This window comes from Manis javanica, chromosome 11 (assembly GCF_040802235.1).
Source record: "Manis javanica isolate MJ-LG chromosome 11, MJ_LKY, whole genome shotgun sequence".
NCBI classification, from domain to species: domain Eukaryota; kingdom Metazoa; phylum Chordata; class Mammalia; order Pholidota; family Manidae; genus Manis; species Manis javanica.
In genome coordinates this window covers 37,163,240-37,185,176 of record NC_133166.1, presented here as the reverse complement: position 1 = coordinate 37,185,176, position 21,937 = coordinate 37,163,240, and the positions used below count along the sequence as shown (strand labels likewise).

The 21,937-nt window shown below is 46.3% G+C and overlaps 1 protein-coding gene across 17 annotated transcripts in view; it reads left to right on the top strand.

The window, feature by feature from the left end:
• Positions 1 to 21,937, top strand: part of PLEKHA7 (pleckstrin homology domain containing A7) — a 199,901-nt gene that overhangs the window by 112,589 nt on the left and 65,375 nt on the right. For 14 of the 17 annotated variants that reach the window (XM_073216275.1, XM_073216263.1, XM_073216276.1 and 11 more), the window contains 5 exons: positions 5,145 to 5,228; positions 17,279 to 17,390; positions 18,189 to 18,293; positions 19,988 to 20,060; positions 21,387 to 21,487. In XM_073216275.1, the coding sequence (XP_073072376.1) occupies positions 5,145 to 5,228; positions 17,279 to 17,390; positions 18,189 to 18,293; positions 19,988 to 20,060; positions 21,387 to 21,487 (475 nt within the window). Of the gene's footprint in view, positions 1 to 5,144; positions 5,229 to 13,974; positions 14,155 to 17,278; positions 17,391 to 18,188; positions 18,294 to 19,987; positions 20,061 to 21,386; positions 21,488 to 21,937 lie in introns of those variants that run through there. The other 3 variants (XM_073216265.1, XM_073216272.1, XM_073216274.1) reach the window with 2 other exon arrangements.

Genomic DNA, 21,937 nt, shown 5'->3' with positions numbered 1-21,937 from the left:
CCCTCATTTTATCCTCACAACAACCTTTTGAGAGTATGTTATTGTTATTCCCTATATGTAAATGGAAGAACTGAGGCTCAGAGAGGTGAGGTGGCTTCCTATGATTTGAACCCAGATCTTCCAATCCCAACGCTCTGGGCTGACTTGTTGCTCAGGGTGGATACTGAAGGAGGCCGGCTAGTGCTGTGTTGATAGATGTCACTTGGAGAGAGAACAGAAACCATATATTGGCTCATCAAGACCTGACTCCCATGCTTCTGGAAGGAGGGCCTCTCAGAGTAATGCTCACATGCAATGAGCTATTGAAAATCTTGACATTTTCAAAACAGTGCAAGCTTGGAAGACTACTTCAGTAAGATTCTCAGCCCCCTTAGGAAATGCCACATGAATGACGGTGGCACTTTGCACTAAATGAGCAGTTTTGTAAAAGTGTCAAGTAAAATAAAAGGGAGCTTAAGAAATGTTGAGAGAATGTGGAGATGTTGTTTCAACTCTTGGTTGCTGCCTTGGCTCTGCAACCCTGATGGGAGCTAAGGATGGGGACGTGGTTTCTTGCATTCTCGGAGTTTCAGTGACTGATTTTGTGACCAAGCGAGGGGCATTATTAGGTGACCCAGAATGCTTGGTTTTCTTGGGAGTTAGAACAAAGGTAGTAGGTACCTTCACAAGCCTGGAGGCAGTGCTGCGCTTGGCTTCAGGCCTGCAGGGTGCCTCTCGTATGGTTTCCTGGGAGCTGCACCGAGGAGCCAGAAGGTCCAGAGTGGCCAGTGCTGCCGAGCTTACCACCCTGATAAAGTCCCTCTTTAGGCTTTGAGGCCGGATGTTTTTCTTACATGTTTAAGCTCTTTCCTCTCCCCTTTATAGCATGGGCCAGATAGGAGCGAGTGCTGATGAAGTAGATTTATCACTCTCCCAGCACCAATACCACCACCACTGTCAGAAGACCAGATTTACCAGGGCCCTCTGACCTCCACTCTTGAGCACTATTCACGTAACTCCAGAACTTTTTGCCATGCCAAAAAAAAACTGCCATGCTAAGTAATTGGAGCCTTTATGTTTAAGAAACCAGAGTCATTGCTCACATTATAGTCAAAATCTATATGACTGGGAAATTAATCTTGCAAAAATGTTGAAAGGAACTGTAGGACCCATTTATGTGCTGACCAGCCCTGTCTCTGCTCACAGGTGGGCTCTTCCTCATCCTGAGCTCAGATCCGTCCTGGGCTCTCCCTGGTCCCCACTGTGTTTGCTGTTGGACTTCTTTAGGGCCCAACCCAAGTCCTTCCCTGCGCTGGGCTGGTGAAGACACGCTGACCTACATGGATGGTTACCCATGACCTGCCTGCATGGGGATCCTCCGTCCCTGGCACCTTCCTTCTGTGCTCTCTGCTCCTCTCCCTGTCAGACTGGCTGCCATTCAGCTCAGATGGGCTGTTCCTGGGAAGACGAGCAGGGCCTGAGGATAAAGGCTAGGTTGTGTTTTACCTCATTTGCCGAGTTGCTCTTGTACGGAAGAGAAAAAGTTTCTGTGTCCCCTTGAAACCAGCCACCTGGCTCCCAGCCAGGCCATCCCCATCACTACTAAGGAGCAAGGTGGCTATTCAGGTTTAAGAACAGGTATTTCAGGGGACTTGTCTGTGCCTGCTCAATGTGTCTTGAGACAGGGTGACAGGACATGGGATTCTCCATGGGTTTTAGAAAGTCAGGAAATGGAGCAGGTGAGGATGGGGCGTTTTTGGTCTAAGGGGTTGGGACAGCAGGTCGTCACAGGACTTTATGATCTCCAAAGGAGTGTGGAAAGCCAGCATGTAGTGGGCAGACTTCACCTGGTGAGGGCAAGCCTGGAGTAGTAGCAAGAGGTCAGAGGGTGGTGGTGCGTGAGAACACAGGGCTTACTGCCATTGGGCAAGCAGCTACCCTTCCTGTGTCTCACGTTTCTCACCTGTGGCTCAGCAGGACAAAACATAGCCTGCCGCACTACAGGATATTGGGGAAGATTAAATGAAAGAGCCCAAGGACCTAACTCATCTTCCTTTGCTCAAAAAGTACTGAACCACAAGCTCTGCCATTAGTAGTCTGGGCAAGTTTGATCAGAAATGTTAAGACCTCAGTATTCAGGAGGCATTACCGTGGTTCATCTCTTTTCTCAATATATGAGCCTTTTTTTTCTAAATTTAGTGTTCCAATAACATCCCATAACCCGGATCCTCAGTTTTTTTTATGTGCAACATGGAGATAAAAATATCTGCCCTGCCTATCTCAGTGGGTACTTGGGAGGGTCAAATCTGATGATGAATGTGACCACACTTAAAGCTCTGTGTCAATGCAAGAAATGCTGGTGATGATGTTGTGGATGATAACTTCTTTGGCAGAAGGGCAGCATCCATATTAGGGAAGAAAGGCTGGGAAGCTGCCTTTAGGTCTGATCAAATGACAGCTATATTTTTGTCCACTTATAAAAACTGTTTTCTTCTAGTGTTAGAATAATAAAGATTCATCTTGGTGCCTATACCTTTCATCTCAGGATTCATGTACCCAAGACTCCGGGCTTATTTAAACTGGTACAAGTTGAGTATGGGGAGCCCCGAATTGCTATTAAAGTTGGGTAGTGTATGTGAAGTGGTCGCTGGATGCTAGATGCTGCTCCAGGCACATAGAAGATGCACTCTTTGCCTGCATCTGCCAGAGACCCACCATGCTGACTTTGTGATAGGACCAAAGCTGTTTGGGGACTGCTGAGTGCCACATAGATGTCATTCAAAACTTTGTCCCTGGCACACAGAGATGGTGGGAGGCGGGGAGGGAGAAGGAGTAGCAGTGGCCAGTGGCTGGTGCTGTTTTTCTGATGCTTTGTCTTTAGGGATTTCTGCTCATGACCAGGAAGCTGTCAGCCAGCCAGACTCCTAAGGGAAGGTGGTCACAGGTTATCATGTAGAGGGCATAACATTTGGAAATAGAAGACCTGGATTCATGTCTCAGTCTTATCACTTGTTGACGAAGTTACTTTGAGCGAGTCACTGAAGCTCTCTGAGCCATTTCTTCATTCATAAAATGAGTGTCAGTGGTGTTAATAACAAAGATGCATAAGAAAAGGCTTTGTAGACTGTAGAGCCCTTGAGGGATTATAGTGGACAGTGGTGGTGTTTTATTGTTATTACCATTATGAGCATTGTATTTTTTTTCTCCAGGTGGAAATGAAGCAGCCTTAGATTAGAGTTTGTGTTCTCAAATTTCTGGTGAAGGGAGATGACTCTCTAAAAGAAGCTGGGTATACGTAAAGCCTAGCCCTTCAACATGGGGCAAGGGTTTCTGAGACAGGTGTTAAGGGGACCTACTTCTTGTCCTTGTCTAGATGCTCATGCCTTAACTTTGCTTTTTTGGGGAAGATCAGGCTGCTGCCTGCCAGATGAGGTCATAGAATTCCAAGGGCTTGCCTGGAACTGGGAGCTAGGAATTTGGAGGCTGGCAGCGATTAGAGAGGGGAAGGGGAGGGTACACAGTCTCAGGGCCAGGGAGGAGCCTGGCCTGATGGCCCTGCCCCCCTCACATGTACCTTACCAGGGTTTAGGCTGCTCTAACCTCAGTGCCTGCTTATCCCAAACACCAGAACACAGGACTCTCTCACCAGGCCTGAGTAGGAAATACTCTGTAGGCCTAGAGACTTTTTCTTTGTTAACCTTTATTCAGTCCTCATTTAAACCTACCAATCTCTGGGGTGGCTCAGTGCTCAATCGGGAGATGGGGCAAATATCTTAACACTACCACACTAAGATGACATATTGACTCTGATGGTGAAAGCATTTTAACTGTCTGTATTAGGAACCTTAAAAAATGGCCATGCCCTTTGATTGAGTAATTTTACCTGTGGGACTTTAACCCAAGGAAATAATTTGAATTCCAGAAAAAGCCTATACTCAAAAGTGTATTGATTATAATAGAGGGGAGGAAGTGGGGAGTAAAATGTTCAGCATTAGAAGAAAGCAAATCTTTCTAGGATGTAAGCCCCACAGGGTGAGGACTTTTTGTTCCCTCTGTATCTGCAGCACTTAAAGCAGTGCCTGTCCTGGATGCCACTAAACACAATTTTGAATGGTTTTATGAAAAAAAATTTATATCCATATGGTAAGACTATTCTGCAGCTATTTCAAGTGAAGTCCTAATGACAGGACATTTCCTATGTTAATAGGATGTGAAAAAAGCAGGATACATATTTCTAAATACAGTAAAAATTACATTTTTTTTTTAAGATGGGAGAAAAAAAAAGGAAGAAGATACCCAGGTAGCTCTTAAATGATGAGATCATGGTGACTTTTTTTCTTTCTATATATTTGCTGAAATTTCTAAAATGACTGAGTTTATGATTGGGAAAAACATTTAACAATCGTATTCTTTGAAACAGAAGGAGGTTAGGTTAGTTTATTCCTGGAGCAAAGCAGCAGCCTTTAGAGCCAGCGCCTCCTCCTTTTCAAAGACCCAGGCAGCCTTTGTGAATGCATGGAGCACCTACACACTGTGGTTGTGTCTGTCAGCTCGGCAGCGGGAGCTGATCGCTCCGGACTTCAAAAGGGTGATAGAAACCTCACAGTGTTTAGATTGTGCAGGTCATATTGCAGAGGCATGCCCATACATTTATATCCCATCACCGAAGTGAAGACATTTTGTAGTGGGGAGAAGAATTTTAAGAAGATAGATTGTTCTGGGTGGGTGGTTAATTCTTAGCATTCTTTCCCTGGTTCATGGTTTTTAGAAGCTGTTGAAAGTACCGTCTGCTTTCCTTCATTCTTGTTTTGGCTCATGCCATCTTAAAGTAACTTCTTCCTGAGTGGTTTGGTTTGTTAGAGTAGGTGCTCTGTGGATGTCCCTCAGAGATGCAGTGTTCTCTTGGAGCCAAGACTTCCCGAGAATTAAAATCCCCGCGTCGTAGGTGCACTTTTGGCATCTGAGCTGAAGTTCTTGGGGTTTTTTTTTTTTTTTAATGCAGCTGGGTTCCGACAGATGAAGTGCCTCTCAGAGGAAAGGCTCCGCTTTCTGACCCGGGAGGAATCTGTAATGATCAGGAGTCTGCAGACAGTGCTGTTGTTGTGTCTGTAATCCTTCCCATTCACAGGACACATCTCATTCATTATCTCTTTCTTTCTCTTTAGCCATAACCAGCAGACCACAGCGTTCAGGCATCCTGTGAGTAGGCAGTTTTCTCCAGAAAATAGCGAATTTATTCTTCAAGAAGAGTAAGTACTTGTATATGTTCTCTTTTCCAACCAGAGTCTGGGAGCTTAAAGGCATTTGCTCAAAACAGAGTTTAGTGGATTATTTTCTGTCTCAGATGGAGGGGCTTGGGGTGGGTTAGTTGAGTCGAGATGAAATGGGAGGAGTTTGTTTTTCACTCTCGAAGCAGGGAGGTGATACGGGGACATGCTGTGATTAGTATTGCTAGAGCTTCTGAAAGCCTTTCTTTCCCCTGAACAAACCCTGTCCCCTCCAGCATCATGTCACACAATAGCTGTGCTCTGAGAGGACCCAGTCATCTGCTATGAAAGTACCTTAAGTGTAGCCTCAGACCCAGTTGAATTAGTCCCTGAGGAAGCCTCCATGGAGAGTCCAAAGCCAGGCCTTAGAAGAGAGGAGGCCTGGTCACACCCATTGTCCCTAAACATTTTATATTTTTCCTGCTTTTCCTAAAACTGGTGCCTTCTTGCTCTTCAGCCTCATTTCAGCAGGGCCTCTGGGGTGCTCAGAGGCAGGTTCCTCCACCCAGGGCTTGTCTACTTAAAATGCATGTGCAGCCCAAGCAGGGTGTGTTCTCCAAAAATGAAGGCAAAGAATCATGTGCAAGTGACTCTGTTCTGCTCATCTGAGACAGTTTAAAGAAAACAATTCTGTTTGAGAAATTAATAGAGATGTGGGCTTAGGTTTTTTTCCCCCCTGCGAATCATTTTTCTGTGCCATCATCTAGACCAAACTTGATATTAAAAATAAATTATTGGTACTTATATTTTTACAGCATTTCCCACCCTCAGTACTTAGACCTTTAAACTTTCTATTATGGAAAATTTCAAACATATACAAAAGTAGAAGATACGATAATAAATCCAATGTATTCATCACACATCTTCAACAGTTTTCAAAACATGGCTGGTATTATTTCGTCTATTCCCTCCACCTCCCCCCTGGATTATTTTGAAGCAAATTTCAAACATATCATTTCATCTCTATCATATTTGCAGCTTAGAATCATCCTGCAGAACTTTAAATAGTAGATATCAATAATTATGATAATACTGACATTCTTTGTGTGTTTACTCTGCACTGGGGATTTTACATACATGCCTCTTTTAATGCAATAATCCTGAGAGGTAGTCCATCATCACCATGTTAGAGATGAAGGCACTGTGACACTAAGAAGTAAAGTCACCTGCGCAAGTTGCATGACAACAAGTAGGGTCATTTTTCCCTCTAAATCCCATCTCCTGGATGACACAAGGGGTGCTTGCCTGTCTCAGGATATCATTCACGCTTGATCTCTTTAGTCAGGTCTAGCCCTTGCCCTGGTCACAGGCTGCTTGCTATATTATTTTGATGCTGGTGGTCCCTGGGAGATGATGGCCTGATTGTGGGGTTAGGGGTCTGACTTTGAAGGCATTAATACTAATAGAGAGAGAGTGGATGGAAGGTAAAGAGTGTCTTGTCTCTTACATTGAGAAAGAACTGTTGTGTAAAGACAGCCAGAGTGTGGATTCCCTGAATTCCAACTTGGCATGAGTTTGTTTATAGAATCCTGAAGGTCAGAAACTCTTGGGAGGTCATTGAGTTCACCCCCTTCCTTGGGCATCCTGGAGAAATGGGCGCCTGTCATTGTTAAAGGTTTGGTCGGAGAATCAGAACATGTAGCTTGGCAAGTTGCCAGCTTTAATAAACATGTCTAGGCAGATGCAGACTTTGTATCAGTAAACACCTCTGACACACATTCCGCCTTTTCCTTACCTTTATCAGAAGACTTTGTCCTCTGCCCACTTCTGAGAAGGTAGGCTTTGGTCCTACCAAATGTCTCTGTAGCTAATCTCAATTCCATCCAGTTTCCAAGGAAAAGGTATTCCTTCTTTTCAAGGGTCATTTTTCCCTCTAAATCCCATCTCCTGGATGACACAAGGGGTGCTTGCCTGTCTCAGGTGATGGGTACTGCATTCCATGAAGCACGGAATGTGCTTTAGGCATTAAGAGGAAGAGAGGATTCCTTTGAAGTGAGGTGGTGATTCCTGACTTACCCATTAAAGGCTTGTTAAGAGCCTCCATTGCATTAGGGGCTGTGCCAGACTCTGCAGTTACAGCAACAGGCGAGACCAATGTGGTCTTGTCTCTGAAGAGCTTATGGCTGAGTAGGAAAGATAAATAATTAAACAAGAGATCACAAATGGGATAAATGATCATGACAGAGGAAACATAGGGTTCAGTGGGAGTCTGTTAAAGAGGGCTCTAACCTGGTGTAGGATCATGGAAGTCCGCTGCATCCTGGGAAGGGAGGTTTAAATTGAGACTTTTCCTCAAAAGGTAAGCAACCTGAAGAAAGGTAATAGAGCATGGGGGAGCCATACCAGGATCCACACCAGTTAGAGTGAAGAGTGAAGAGCACTGAATGGATTCTGGAGATATGCAGGAGGCAAAATTGACATGACTTGGTGATCAATTGGCTGTGATGGGGATGAAAGAGAGGGAAGACTTTCTTCAAGTGTCTGGCCCTGAAGTGGAGGAAGGGGGCGGATTTAGATAAGTGAAGATAAGTGTGCACGTGTGTGAAGGTCGTTCACAGCTGAGGGAAGTGTGCCAGCCTTGGTGAGGTCTGAGGATGAGAAGACCGACTTGTGGAGGTCTGCAAAGGGGAGGAAGGGAGTGTGCAGATAAGGCTGGAGAGGGAGGTTGCAGCCAATTAATCTAAATTGCTTCCTCCTGAAATACCTCCGCGTTTACCTTCTGGTGGAGCTCTGGAGGGTGAGGCATGATTTCCCCTCACAGAAACCATTATTTTAAAATGTGCCAAGGAATAAGGTTCCTGTTTTGTTTCCTGAGAGGAGCTTAATTTTATTGTGTAATGTGTTATTGTGAGGGAAAAAGGCTGGGCTGACCATTTGTGCCCTTTACACATGAGTTCTCTGATTAATGAGTTGAGTGGAAAAAGGAAAACTGGCTCTTGTCCTTCTCCAGAGAGGATCTTTTAAGGCCTCTTTGACTCCTCTTGCCAGAGCCGAGCCTCCACCTCAGTTTCTTGGAGTGAGTCCTTTAAGAGTGGTTCTCAAAGTGTGGACTCTCAGCCAGGATCAGATTCTCAAGCCTGACCCCAAACCTATACTGCATCAGAGATTTTGAAGGCAGGGCCCTGTAATCTGTGTGTTAATAAGCCTTCAGGTGATTCGATCCAGGTAGAAGTTTGAAAATCACTGATTTAGACGACTTGCTGGTCCTATCACTCCTCAATTACTCCTAGGTTCTTCCATTCATCCTCAAGTCTCCTCCAGATACCATCATTCTCTGGGCTGTAGTGACAGTCTTAGATGGATTTTAGTTAAACAATCCTGGGTTCCTTCTCCAGTAGGAGGGAAAACAAAAAGGTCTCCGTGGTGGCTTCCTTTAGAGCATTACCGATGAGAGCAGTGACACATCTTTGTTGGTAGGTGGGACTTACCTGAGTTGCTTGGTGTAATCGGTACACACCCGCCAAGAGATGGCTTCCCTCCTTACAGCTTAGAAGCGTGGAGGAAGAGAAATAACTGAAAGCAGGATAGGCTAGGGTTGCTTTGTAACGACAACAAACAAAATCCCAGCGAGTTAAAATAACTAAGGCTTATTTCTCACTTTCAGTCCATGTCCATCCCACGTTGCCTGAGGGGTTCTGCTCTGTCACTGTTGCTGAGGAGGCTCGATCTCTGTGTTTCAGTGATTGCCAGAGCCAAGAAAAAGGGAATTTGGTGAACTGTGCACATGCTCTTTCACTCACATTTCATTGGCTAAAGCCAGTCACATGACCACTCCTAACGTGAGGCGCAGGGAAGTGCATTTCTGTGGTGGACCTGGAAAGAGAATTAGAAATCCTTGTTGGTCAACACTAATGACTACATTTAATAACCCACAGTTCAGATTTACTAAGGGAAGCAGGACCTTCTGAGTCCGTCACTGACAAGCTGCTTTTGTTGCTCTGACTAGAGTGTGTGTTTCTCATTTCACCTTTTCTGTTATGCTACCTAGTTCTTTGTCAGAACCACTAAGGCAGGTGGATATCAGTCAGTGGGTCCTGCAGCCTTGTCCCCCAGGGAACCTATATGCCTAAGTCAGTAGGCATGTGGAAATCCCTCTTAGAAGAGCTAGTATAAACTAAGGCTGCATTAATAAAAGTACATTCTGTAGAGAAAGAGAGTAGTTCTGATATACATGGTATTTGTGGACTACTTCATTCATTTGGCCCAAGTTTATGGAGCACCAAGGACATACCAAGCCCAAAACATGATACTAAATTTCAGGAAGGATGTTGAGCAATTGAGATTTCCCTGGGTAGGGGACCATTATGGTGTGTGGTCTGGAAACCCTGTGCTGTGACCTATATAATGTTTAGTCTGCAGGAGATAAGATGAAGGAAGTTGTGGCATAAGTCAGTCTTCAAGAACAGCTGGCAGGTGGAAATGGGGGTACATTTATCACATGGCTGCCTAAGGCAGGCATCAGATCAATGAGAATAAGTTGCAGGCAAATTTCATCTCAGGCCATAATTTTCTAGGAAAGAGATTTCTCAGCATCTCTTGTTTTAGCATCAAGATTTTTATCTTTAACATTAAATGAAGTAGTCTACTTCCTAGAATAAGAGTTGGCTTTTTCCATTAATAAAAATATTATTTTTATACATCACTTAGAGCCTTTACTCTTTGTTATCAAGCACTTTTCTAATTGCTATATACATGCTAATTTAATTTTCACAACAGTTTCCTATGATGAAGATGCCACTATTATCATGGAGACCGAAGCATAGAGAGGTTAACAGTCTTGCCAAAAGTCACACAGCTAGTAAGTGGCAGTTAGGATTTGAATAGAGGTAGTCTGTTCCCTGTTGCTGTGCCTCTAATGCTGTACTATACTGCCTCCTGTTGCAGTGGTCTTCGAGACAATTCCCTTCCTTGGCTGTCCTCCAGCATTAATGTACTGACTAAGTAATCTGCCGCTTAGAGATTTTAATTGTAATTATATTTGCAGTAATAAAATTTGATGTAATAACTTCATACTTACTTGAAAGATGCCAAACTGCCTCAGTAGACTTGTTCTTCAAAATATACTCAGGCCTTTTTACAGGGCCTCATTTCCAGTGATTGGATCACTTGGGCTACTCTTCTTAAGCCTCTTTCCTATTCTCAGTGATTTTTCTTGAACTGGGAGCATGTGGCTTGCCCTCTGTGGCTTAAAGGGCCAATCACAGGGCTCCTCCTAAAGGAGAAGCCTTGGTGCAAGGAGCTTTCAGGCCGTGGTTTTGGTGACTGGCTATGCACAGGAGCATTCTCAGTGCTAGGCTGCCCAGGAAGCCACTGACAAATGCCTCTGCAGCTCTCTGGGAAGAGGAGAGGAGCGTTCTGGCGCCGTGATGCTGGCAGCTGACTGACAGCAGGCTGGGTTCACTGATCCCCAGGCTCTGTCAAGCATTTGATGTTGAGGTGGGGTCTAGTTGAGAGAGAGAGTATGCGCTCTGGAAGTTCAGAAGCCTGCTATTATGCTCAGAAGCCAGCTACAAGGCATCCAGGATTGCCTTAGAGTTCCTTACCTGGGAGAGGACCCTTGCATAGCCTGGTTTTCTCAGCATCCTAGTGATGCTTGTTCCTACCCATGGAGGCTGAGTAGCCCTTGTTTTCTCACTGGTTTGTTTGGAAAAGAGCCACAAGCTGGAATTGCCTGGAATGTTGTGAGTGGAGTTGGGGAGGATACCTCTTAAAAAGATAGTATCTTGCCGCAGGTAAGAATTACCTCCCTGACCTTTGACCTCTTTGGGGACCTCTTATTTTGCAGGTTGCCGGGCAAAATTCTCCAAGCCATGTGCAGATTATGGGCCTGGGGATGGGTTACCTCCTGCTCCTGGGAGAGGGCTGTGTCCCTTCCTCCTGCAGATACAAATTAGTACAAATTCACAGGGCGAGATTAAGAGCACAGGATATGGGTGGAGGTACAAGACAACTGTGAGTTCGGAGGGGTCTGGAGGAATCTTTCCTCTGGCTCACCTGCTGAACCCTGTGCTGTGAGGCTGAGGTGTTGCTATCTGCATCAGATGCAGCCAGCGCCATGCCTCTCCAGACGGACAGTATTGGGCTAGCTTTGCCTGTTGCATTTGGTTGCCATGGCAGCAGAAAAAATGAGGCAAAATGGAAACACCTGGCAAGCAGATGCAGAAACTTGACTGTTCAATTTTCCTTCCTGGTCTGGGAGCCGGCACTTGTGGCAGTCACAGGTAGGGGAAGAGGTGGTGACAGTGTCTTTAGTTCATTCAAACACCTGGGTGTTGGCTTGACCTGTGACGATTGGAAGGGCACTGGCCCAGTGTTGCTGTCGTTGCCACACAGCTGCCGCGTCTCTGGCTCTGTGCTGGGTGAACATGCAGCTGTGCTGGCTTTGCTGTGTGTGGAGGGGAAGCTGCTGTTTACAAACACTCATTTTGTTTCTTCCCGGGACTTCCCTTCTTGTCCTCTTCTTTTACCTCCCCCTGGTCTGGAACGTGCCCAGATCTTAAGTTGCTGCCTGGAAAGCCAGGATAAGCAGATAGGTTTGAAGAGGGCTTGCCAAAGGCCTGGTTAGAACTGTAGCATCTCTGAAACAGCAAAGCAGGGGTGGAAGGAACAGTAGAGGTCTAGATATGGATTCCGCCCTCTGGCACAGATAGAGACAGGGAGCCTGGAGAGTGGACAGTGGAAGAGACTGGCCCTGGGTCCCACAGCAGGGTGGGACTCAGGGCAGTGCCTGATTTGGGGGTAAGGGAGAGGAGCCTGCCAGGTGAGGGGTGCTGTTTGGGCTGGTTTCCAGCTCCCGAGGTGGGATGGGGTGGGGTGAGGAACTGAAGCCTGTGGTTGAGGGAGGAGCTGAGGAGGAAGGGGGAAGAACACAGAAAGCCATAGTTAAGTGATGAGTCCACAGTTGCTGAATGAAAACCCATGGCAGACAGCCTCCCCCAGGGTGTTGGGAGTGTACACTGAGTGTTGACGGTCTGTGTGTGTATCTCTTTCTCTGGGAAGAGGAGGTGTGGATATGTCTGCCTGTTTGGGACAAGAACTTTTGTTTATTCCTGCCTCTCAGTGTGCATTGCTGTCCCCCAACCCCTTACGTATGTAGTGGGTGTGAGAGCCTTAAAAATGTGCTGGGTGTTTGTGACTGGGCCTCTGCTCACATACTCCTCCTCTCATAGCAGTGATTTGGACTGAGTCCTCTGGGTAGAATCCTTGAGGACAGAGCATGAATTTGAGAGCCTATTTTTCCAGGAACTAATGGAATATATGTGTCATCTAATGACGTGTTCTCAATAAGAGATTCCTGGTTCTTCATAGCTTTCTAAACTCTCAGGCACAGCCTTGCAGACTCTTGACATAATCATTCTCCTGAGGAAAGAGTGGGAGACCAATCTCCTAGCCACAGGGTTACTATAGTTTAAAGAAGCCCCGGATAAAGTTTTTATAGGAAATGATTGTTGTTTAGAAGTTTTTTTTTTTTTGGCTCCTTGAACTTTCTGGAGAGAAGTGCCTTGGAAATAAAGTATACCTGAGATTTAAATTCTGGAGTCACCACTGGTAACAGCCACAAACAGTGTTTTTCATTGACTGCAAAGCTTCATGCTTTACTTTCAAAGCATCATTTCAATCTACATAACCACCTGGTGAGATGAGAGTAGTTTTCACCCCACTGAGGCCCAGAAAAGTGATGGGGCTGGTGAAGAAGACAATAAGCTGCAGAGCTTTGTTGAGACTCAGTTATTCTGGGCTCATGATCTTTCCACCACCCCAGGATCCTCTTAGTTTGGGGGATCTGAGAAGAGCAAAAGCCTGCTTCTGTCAGATCTTGGGGCTTGTGGGATGGGGTTCCTCCAGCAAAGCCCAAGTTTTGGAGTCCAGCTTCTATCTTGGGCAAGTCAGTAATCTCTGAGCCTCAGTTTCCCAAACTGGAGATGGTAAAACTGGCTTTGCAGGGTTAAGTAAGATAATACAGGCAACCTCTACCTGGCACACGGTAGGGCCTGGACAGGTACAGCCCAGTCCTGCTTGCTTGACCTTGTGTACCGTCCCTGAGGGGTGGTGATACTTGGCTAGGGGACCTACCTACGGGGACAGAGAAGGGTGGGAAGGGTTCTTGCTGTGATCCCAGTTCAGTCTGCTCTAGATTATGATGTTGACTGAGATGTAGCTGAGGATCCCATTAACTAAACTCAGACCCAACAGAAGAAAATGGTTTCTGAATTTATAACTGCCCTTTCTTCTCACATCTGTCAGCGTTCTATGCATTTGCTCCTGGATATGTAGGAAGTGGAACAGCTTCTTTTATAGAGGGGGAAACTGAGGGACAGAGAAAGTGACTGCCTGTTCAGGCTCACCTGACACAGCCTTGAGGAAGTTTAGAGTAGAATGAAGTCACTTTCCTACTGGGCTTCTCCAGACTGATGTTTGTCTAATCCTAAATTCTTTTGCTTGTTTCAGATGGGAGGCCATTGAGTTAAAACTCTAGCTCCAGCACTCCCACCTCAACCCCCTACCGCCCCAAGCAAAATAATCAGCATTCATGTAGCCCAAGTCAAGGAAAGAAAAGTCTTTGTTCAAATCATCCCACTGTACTTTGGGAATCCAGATAGCACAGAAACCTGGCAAACAGGCTTTTAAGTTAATAGATTGTATTTAATGTCTTCCTTTCCATAGCGTGTGCAGGTTTTTGGGTCTCTTCTTCAGTCATCTGCATGACTCACATGCCTGAGGACCTGATGCTGGGAGCTGAACCACCTTTCCCAGCTGCTTCGCTCAGGGACCCAGGCTCCGCTCTGGAGGAGGGCACAGTTCTTGGGCGAAACCTGCCAGGAGTATATACCCCACCAGGCTCTTAAATGGGGAGCACACCTGTAAGGCGGGAAGGCTGAAGCAAATGAACCAGAGTGCCCACATCCAGGTGAATGGTGATGCTTTCAATGTTGCCTCTTCAGGAGGCTACACACGTGTACCGCTGGTGTTCCCATTGCTCAAAACAGTGTGGTAAGTGACCTCTAGAAGCTTCCATCAGAGTCTGGTGTTTAGCCAAGCGAGAAGATTGTTTTTGAGACTTTTTTTTTTGCAGCCTCATTTTTGGATACCAGATGGTGCCTCAAACATGACCATTGCTCCCCCTCTTTTTTAAAACTACTTGTGATTCCAGATAACTTCTAGTTACTTCCAAAAGTCATATTCACCCTTGGAGGACCCAGGCGATCATCATTCATGTTGAGGAGATGCAGAGGAGCACCCTCTGAAGGCAGATCTTGTTGCAGAGCTGAGTGGGCAGCTGTGCATGCCTTGTTGTTACAGAGGCAGGCCAGGACCGCCAGGTAGTGGTTGCGTCTGGCTTGAGTTGGGAGCTGGTCCTGCCCAAAGGGAAGCTCTCCTGAAGACACACTCCCTGTTTGCAGACACCATGGGACACCCCCCAGGAGAAGAGTAGTTTGGACTTAAGTCATACCTTCCGATAAGCAAGTTTTCTCTAGGGGTGTTTCTGTAGTCATGAAAAATGGGGTTTCTTCATGTGTTTCTTCCTCCCTCCCCTAGCCCTACCCCCCCCCCCCACAACTGCCACCATACCTACACCCTCACTGGTGTTCCATGTTGGGGCCGCAGCTGGTCCTTCTCTGGATGAAATCTGTTTGCGGCTGGCTCCCGAGGTGCTGATTGTACCATCTTTCCTCACCCACCCAAGGCTGCAGGACACTTATCTTCCCATAGTTTTGGCTGGAGGAGCTCCCTGGCCAGCCAGTATCCCCGCAGCTAGTGGGGGTAGGGCACATGAGTGAGGCTGCAGGGGGATAATTACAGTTAGAGCTCAAGATTGTAAGGTGCAGAATTGGCAAAAGTGGCCATTTGTCCTGGATTTCCTGGTTCAGTCACAAATTCAGATAGTCTTTTCTTTGCCCCACCGAGGAGCAATGGCTTATCTAGAAAATGCAATGTGATGTAATCATTTAAAATGATGTGGATGAGTTTAAAATAATGGAGAAAATGTTTATATTACAACACGTTTTTAAAAATGAAGATGCAAAATTATAAGTACAGTATGATTACAATTATATAAAACATAAAGCACCTCTTCTCCACCCTCCAATAAACCCCCCAGACATATAAGAGAATATACCAAATGTTAAAAATAATTTTTCTTTTGGGTAGCAGGACCTTGTGATTGTTTTCCTTCCTTTCAGCTTTTTTATTTCTCAAATACTCTCTAATAAATTTCCATCAGTATCTTAAATGGGCATAAATTAAATTTGGTAAGATCCCAAACAAACCTTTTTTTATTGTTGGACTTTGTGTCCTGAATTTGGGCGTAGAGATACAACTGTCATAACCAAGGTGACCTGAGACTTCTTTGTGTGTCCACCTCTGGAAATGTGAAAAGTCAGGCAATACCAGGTTCCAGGAAGACGTTCTGGGCATAGTTCTGCCTGGAGGCGCAGGGGCTGGACAAGGCAGCCTCTCAGAGCCCCCTCCACCCTCGCTCTGTGATTATCTCTGTGCACACAGCCTCTGCCAAGAGTGTGCGGGCTGAGCATGGTGACATTCTCGGAGTGGGGAGCAGTAACAAAGTCTGGCTGGGATGGAGGCCGGGGGCGGGGAAGCCAGACTGAATGCCTGAGCTGATAAGGAGCCAGTGATCTTTCTGCCTGGTGGCACTTGCACGTCCAGGCTTGGCCCCATGGGAAGCTGCTGCCCGCCGGAGCGGTCCTGCTGCTGGCACAGCCCAGAGATTGTGGTGGTCACGGCTGCTTCTGTGGAGAGTGTCCCTCGTGGTGCTGGGCTATCGGAGCTCTATCTCGGGACATGAGAAGGATTATTTATCCTTTGAGCAGTTTTTGAAGGAAGCAGCTTATCTCCACAATGGAAACAGGATTTTCTTTGTAGTAACTCTGTCAAAGTGAGCCCGGGGAGCGGCATCCAGAGGGCTTCCTCCCCAGTTTGTGTCTCCCTGGATCCTGCATCTCCATCTGCATCTCTTCAGGGTCCTGGGCCAGATTTTCTCCATTCTTCCGGGAAAGAGCCTCAGTTTACTGCAGCTGCCAGGATCCTGTTGCACATCAGAGCAGCGGGCAAAACCCAGCCACAGAATGCTGGGACTTACCCTGTGAGGAAGGCTTCCTGATCCTGGAGTTAGTCTTGGGTGTCAGGCATCCAGCTGTTTGGGGACAGGCATTTTGTGAAGTTATTTGCTACCACTGCTGTTTTCAAAGACTGGCAAATGCTGGGGCTCTGTGGAGGCAGGTGAGACTGGTTCTCCAGAGTATCTCTTGAATGCTGGCCGCAGCAGGCTGTTTCCAGAGTGCTGGCCCTTGTAGGGCCAGCGGAGTTCTGGGTGGGGAGCATGGTGTCGCTGGGTGCTGGTAGAGACATCCTGACCGATCCTCACTGGGGACCCCAGCATGCTTCATTTCTTCCTAGTCTCCAAGTATGGCACAAGGGGTTAATATATCCACTGGCTCTATTTTGGGGCAAATGGAGTGTTCCTAGAATAGGACTCTTTGTTGAGTAGTCTATTTTGGGAGGCAAGCCCCACTGGCGTTTATGTAAGTGATTCTCTGTGTGTATCTGGGGGTGTGGATGTGTGTGCAAGTGATTTCTTGTTACTAATTATAAAAAGCTTTTGGGAGCCAGGGAAATGGAGGTGTGTGTGTGTGTGTGTAGGGAGTGTGGATTCCTCTTGCTGTGAAGAATGATGTGACTCTGCATGCCCATCCGATAGAGCAATTGGCAGAGACACCCCAGTAAGAGTACATGTGGGGACCTTAGGACAGTAGGTAGGAATGGCAGCCTCTCTCCCTGTGTGGGGTGTCAGGCAGTGGAAGTGTGTCCACCTGTCATCCCCTTGCTTCGCTGAAGTGCATGGGTAGGCTAGACCTTAGAGCCCTCTGGCTGCAGGCAGGGGTCAGGGTGTCTCCAACAGACCAGTCCTGAGTTGTCTAAAGCTTGTCAACGAGTTCTAACCTGGAATAAATCTCAGATTCCACTTCCTGCCGCAGCCTGGCACTTACGCTCTGGACTCCCCTATCTCTCCACAGGCCAAATCCACATATGTCAAAGCAGGAGCGAAACCAAAGACCGTCCAGCATGGTCAGTGAAACGTCCACAGCCGGGACCACTTCCACCGTGGAGGCCAAGCCTGGCCCCAAGGTAAGCTTCTGGACACCCATTCCTTCTTTCACTCCTTAATATTTTGCAGAAGCCCATTTGATCTTTGTAACCAGAAGCCCATTGGATTGTTGCTATAGCTTTGTGAGGGAGACATGTAAGAAGTATTCTTTCCAAATGATGGGGTAAGGAAATTCAGGCCGACTGGGGTTATGTCACTTGTCCAAGAAAACAGGCAGCTGCTCCAGAACCAGGACTGACATCTGGGTCCTTGGATGCATTCTTCATTTTCCTGGCATGTCTTGGGAGGGCCACACCCCTGTTCACGTGTGTTTTAGTGACTGCCTGGTGATATTTGTGGCAGGTGGGCCTGAGGAAGGGTGCCTTTGAGAAGCGCTCAGAGGTTTCTGTGCCCAGTATGTGGGAGTACTGCCTGAGGAGCAGGAAAAGAACCAGCATTGTAGAGAAGTGGGGAGTCCTGAGGACTGAACCCAGAGAGGAGGGTTAAATATCTGGAAATAGGCAGAATCTGTGACCAAATAGTGGATTTACTCCAGAAAGCCATAGGATGTATGAGGGCCAGCTGCTGCTGGTGAAAGTTGATTGAAAAATCCCTTAAAAATTTTTTTTTTCTGTGACCCAGTCAGAGAAGCCTGCTAGGTCTTGCACTTGGCTTTTAATTAGAATGCTTATGGCCATGTGCATGCCTGTTCCCTGTTTTCTTGCTATTCTTTTGATCAAAGAGTGCTGCCACTTGCAGAAAGGCAGAGGGAATCTAAAGCCCTCCTGTCATACAAGTGCATTTTTGTGCCGTCCTAAGTCCCTCCTGCTGTTTTCTAGATCATGAAGTCCAGCAGTAAAGTCCACAGCTTTGGCAAGAGAGACCAGGCCATTCGGAGGAACCTCAGTGTTCCAGTGGTTGTGCGGGGCTGGCTGCACAAGCAGGTGAGGTGACTGGGCAGGGAGGTGGAGCCCTTGCTGAGTCCCTTCCTTACCCTGGTCCCTGGGAGCTGGGAGCAGACTCATAATAAGCTTTCTGTTCCTGAGTTTGTCTGAGGCAGGTTGATTCCACCCACTGTGCTGAGTGATTTGCTATTCGTTTTATGAGTGGACTGTTTGCTCAGTGGCTATAGCTTCCCTCTTCAGCTCTGCCAGCACTTGCCTTCCTGATGTCAAAGAGCCTTTGTTATCATTTGGCTGAAAAAAATCCTATTTTTCCCTCTCCCCCAGTCTAGCACACCATCTAACTCCCTAGCCAAACTCACCTCATTGTCTCCTCATCCCTTTTTTCTCCCAACCTGCTTTTTCTGGATCTTGGTGGTGATGTCACCATTGTTCTAGGCAGTCAGGTTAAAGACCTTACAACATCACCTGCTCCTTCTCCCCAACATCCATTCAGTCACAGGGGCCACCCTTCGTCTCTGTCCTCACCACCAGTTGTTCTCTTTCTGGTCAAGGATAGGCTGTGAGCTCCCAGAGCCAGAGACCATGTCCCCTTTGTCTCTCCGTGCCATCCATTCCTTCCATCCATGCATTGTCTCCCATGTTAAGTACTGCCACAGGAAGGTTAAAGAGACAGAGAACGCGTGGTTCCTGCCCTGAAGGAACTCACAGTCTGCCAGGGGAAGCAGACACATCTGTCACACGGCATATCATCACCCAGCAGTTGCTCAGATCATACCATCCAAAACCACACAAATCAAACTCCAAGAGCAATGATGTAAATTTTTACTAAAGCCTTTATGGGAAGACAGGGGAGGGCATTGCATTGCATACTACACAGAATCCCTAAAAGTGTCTCTGAAATCTGGTTCTGTTCCCCATGGCCAATCCCATAGCTCTCTAGCTTCTTCTGTCAGACACCCCTTCGGCACCACCCTCTCTTGGTGATACCTGCTTCCTTCGCAGCTGTTTTTACTCTCTTTTCTTACCTGAGTATTTGAATTCTTTTTCCATTTGTCTCCCCATTCCTATTAAACAAAAGGATACTCCTTTGAAATGTGTAAGGAGAGGGAAGGGATTGCAAAAAGTTTTCACCTAAGATGTTTTTAATAAATGTAATGATTTACATTTTAGATGAGGAAAGACAGAGTCTTGTTCTAAGACAGTTTGGTAGCAAGAACATCCCAATTCTCTTTACACTGAATTGGAAGGAAAATACACAGCAAAATCAGTCCCTTATGATAAAGTACTTAGTGAAATGAGAACTTTGCCTCGTTGATTAATTAGCTAACATAAAACTTGTTCTATATTATGAGAATCAATTTTCTAATCAGCGTAAGTGAAGGTATTTTACAATACAACACCTAAGTAAATAAATAACTTCCTTTTTGTTAAAAGCTGATTTCTTCATGGAAGAACTTATTTTTGAATCGACATTTTTCTTTCTAAAAGAAGGCTGCTTATAATATGTCGATCTGTTTCCAGGAAACAACAACAAAAAGTTCCCTGGGGATAAACTGTCATTGATTTCAGTTTTAATACCCTATTCAAAGAATGGCTATGCAATAAAAATTCATTAATTTATCGAAAGAAAGAATGAATATGGGCAAGTCTTGGCTCCAGAGTCAGGTTGTACGTGACTGGGGAGGGGGAACTATGCTCAGCTCTTGCCCTGATTAGTTTGCTTTGCTTTGCAGGACAGTTCTGGGATGAGGCTGTGGAAAAGGAGATGGTTTGTGCTTGCTGATTATTGCTTGTTTTACTATAAAGGTGAGCCACGGCTTGGGCCACTGAGGGCTCTTTGTGCTGGAGGGGGTGGTGAGGTGATGCAAGTGGTGCTCTTCTCAAACCCGGTGATTGGACCAGTAACTTGAGCTGATTTAATAACCTGCTGACCCACCAGAGTGTTTGCTTTTACATATGTGGATGGCTGGTGATTTCATTTTTACCAGTTCTAGAATGGGAAGTATCATTTTATTGAGTGGAAATCAATCCAGTTTGCCTGCTACTTAGGGTCTCAAGATCTGGAGTTGTCCCAGCTTGGGCCCCATTTGGGACATAGGCACAGCTTTGACACAATCTGGAGAGGCAGGAAGTATAGGTAAATCATTGTAATTTGTAACCTGTGATCTGGATTTATGCTGTGGTGCTGAATGGGCACTGGTGAGTTGAGTTGGCCATGTGAACAGTTATGGAGTCCTGCTACACAGAGTTAGGTGCTATGCAATAATAAGAAGGAAGTAAGGCTCACAATATGTAGGAAATAGCTTACTTTTAAGACAAGGCCAAGCAGTGATAGGTACTTTAGAAAGCATCCATGGGGAGCAGGAAGTTAATACCTATGGGAAAGTTTGGGGAGGTTTCTTTGATGGAGCTTGAGTTGGGCTTTTAAAGATGGTAGACTTCTGCCTGTGTGTAGTAGGGAGGTGGGCATTACAAGTGGTGGAAGCAGCAGAGTTCTAGAAAGAGAAGAGAGTGAGTGGAATGACAGACCTGTAAGGCCAGAGTGAGTTTGCAAGAGGACAGACTAGGAGATAAAGCTCAGGAGGTGGGTAAGGGCCAGACTGCAGAAGGGCTGACCGGGCAGGGGAAGCTGGGCTTCGTTCGGTATCCAGTGGGCAGTCAGCAAGTGCCTTTGAGTGGGAGAGTGACAGGACCAACTCTGTCAGTGCAAAGCTACCTCCCATAATGAAGGTGGTTTGGAGGAGGAAGAGGTTAGATGTGGAAGGTAGGATATTTCACACATGCTCTGAACTACCTGTGAGGTTTGCTCTGCCCAGAACGTCCTTCCTCATCCTTTAAAACACTTCAAATATCACCTTCTGAAGCCTTCTCAACTTCCGCAGACCATGCACTCCTGCCTCTGTGTTCCCACACACCCTGTACAATGCCTGTTTCAGGAGTTAGCAGGGGAGTGGCCCGTCTGACTCACTTGTGTAGTTCTGCATTTGCACAAAGGTTCCCCAGGGAGCACCTGATTGGATAGTGACTGCCATAGCCCTGAGGAGGGGTAGGGACCCCTGAACTTGAGCAGTGGATGGGCCATGCCAAAGAAGGTGCCACAGAGGTTATTCTGATGTGTTTTTCTATTCAAAGACAGCCGAGAAGAAGTGGTCCTTGGGAGCATCCCTCTGCCCAGCTACGTGATCTCACCTGTGGCCCCTGAAGATCGCATAAGTCGCAAGTATTCCTTTAAGGTATACCCCCTCTCGGGTGCAGTAAGTCCATCCTAAGAAACTTTGTGTTCCCAAACATGGCTTCATGAAAGCAGCTGTGTTTGTGAAGAGGAGGGAGAAGCTAAGAAGCCAGAGCATTTCAGGCTTATGTTAACACAGGTATAAATTCCTTAAACAAGAATAAATCACATCACAAGTAGTTCCATTTTTATCTGGGCTTTTGAGGCCCCTAGCCTTGAAGTATTTAGACCCCTCTTTTCCTATGGCCAATGGTGCTGTGACTGTATTGTGAACACAGCCCTTCTCATGCTTTCTTATCACTGTACACAACCAGTCAGACTAGTATCTAACCCCTTGGTTCAAGTACTGGGCTCTCACAGTGGATGTGTATCAGTTATTTCATGAAAGCTTACATTGAGGGCTAGGGGCCTGCATATTGAAGAGATTTTCAGGTTTTTCCACTTGTTGTAA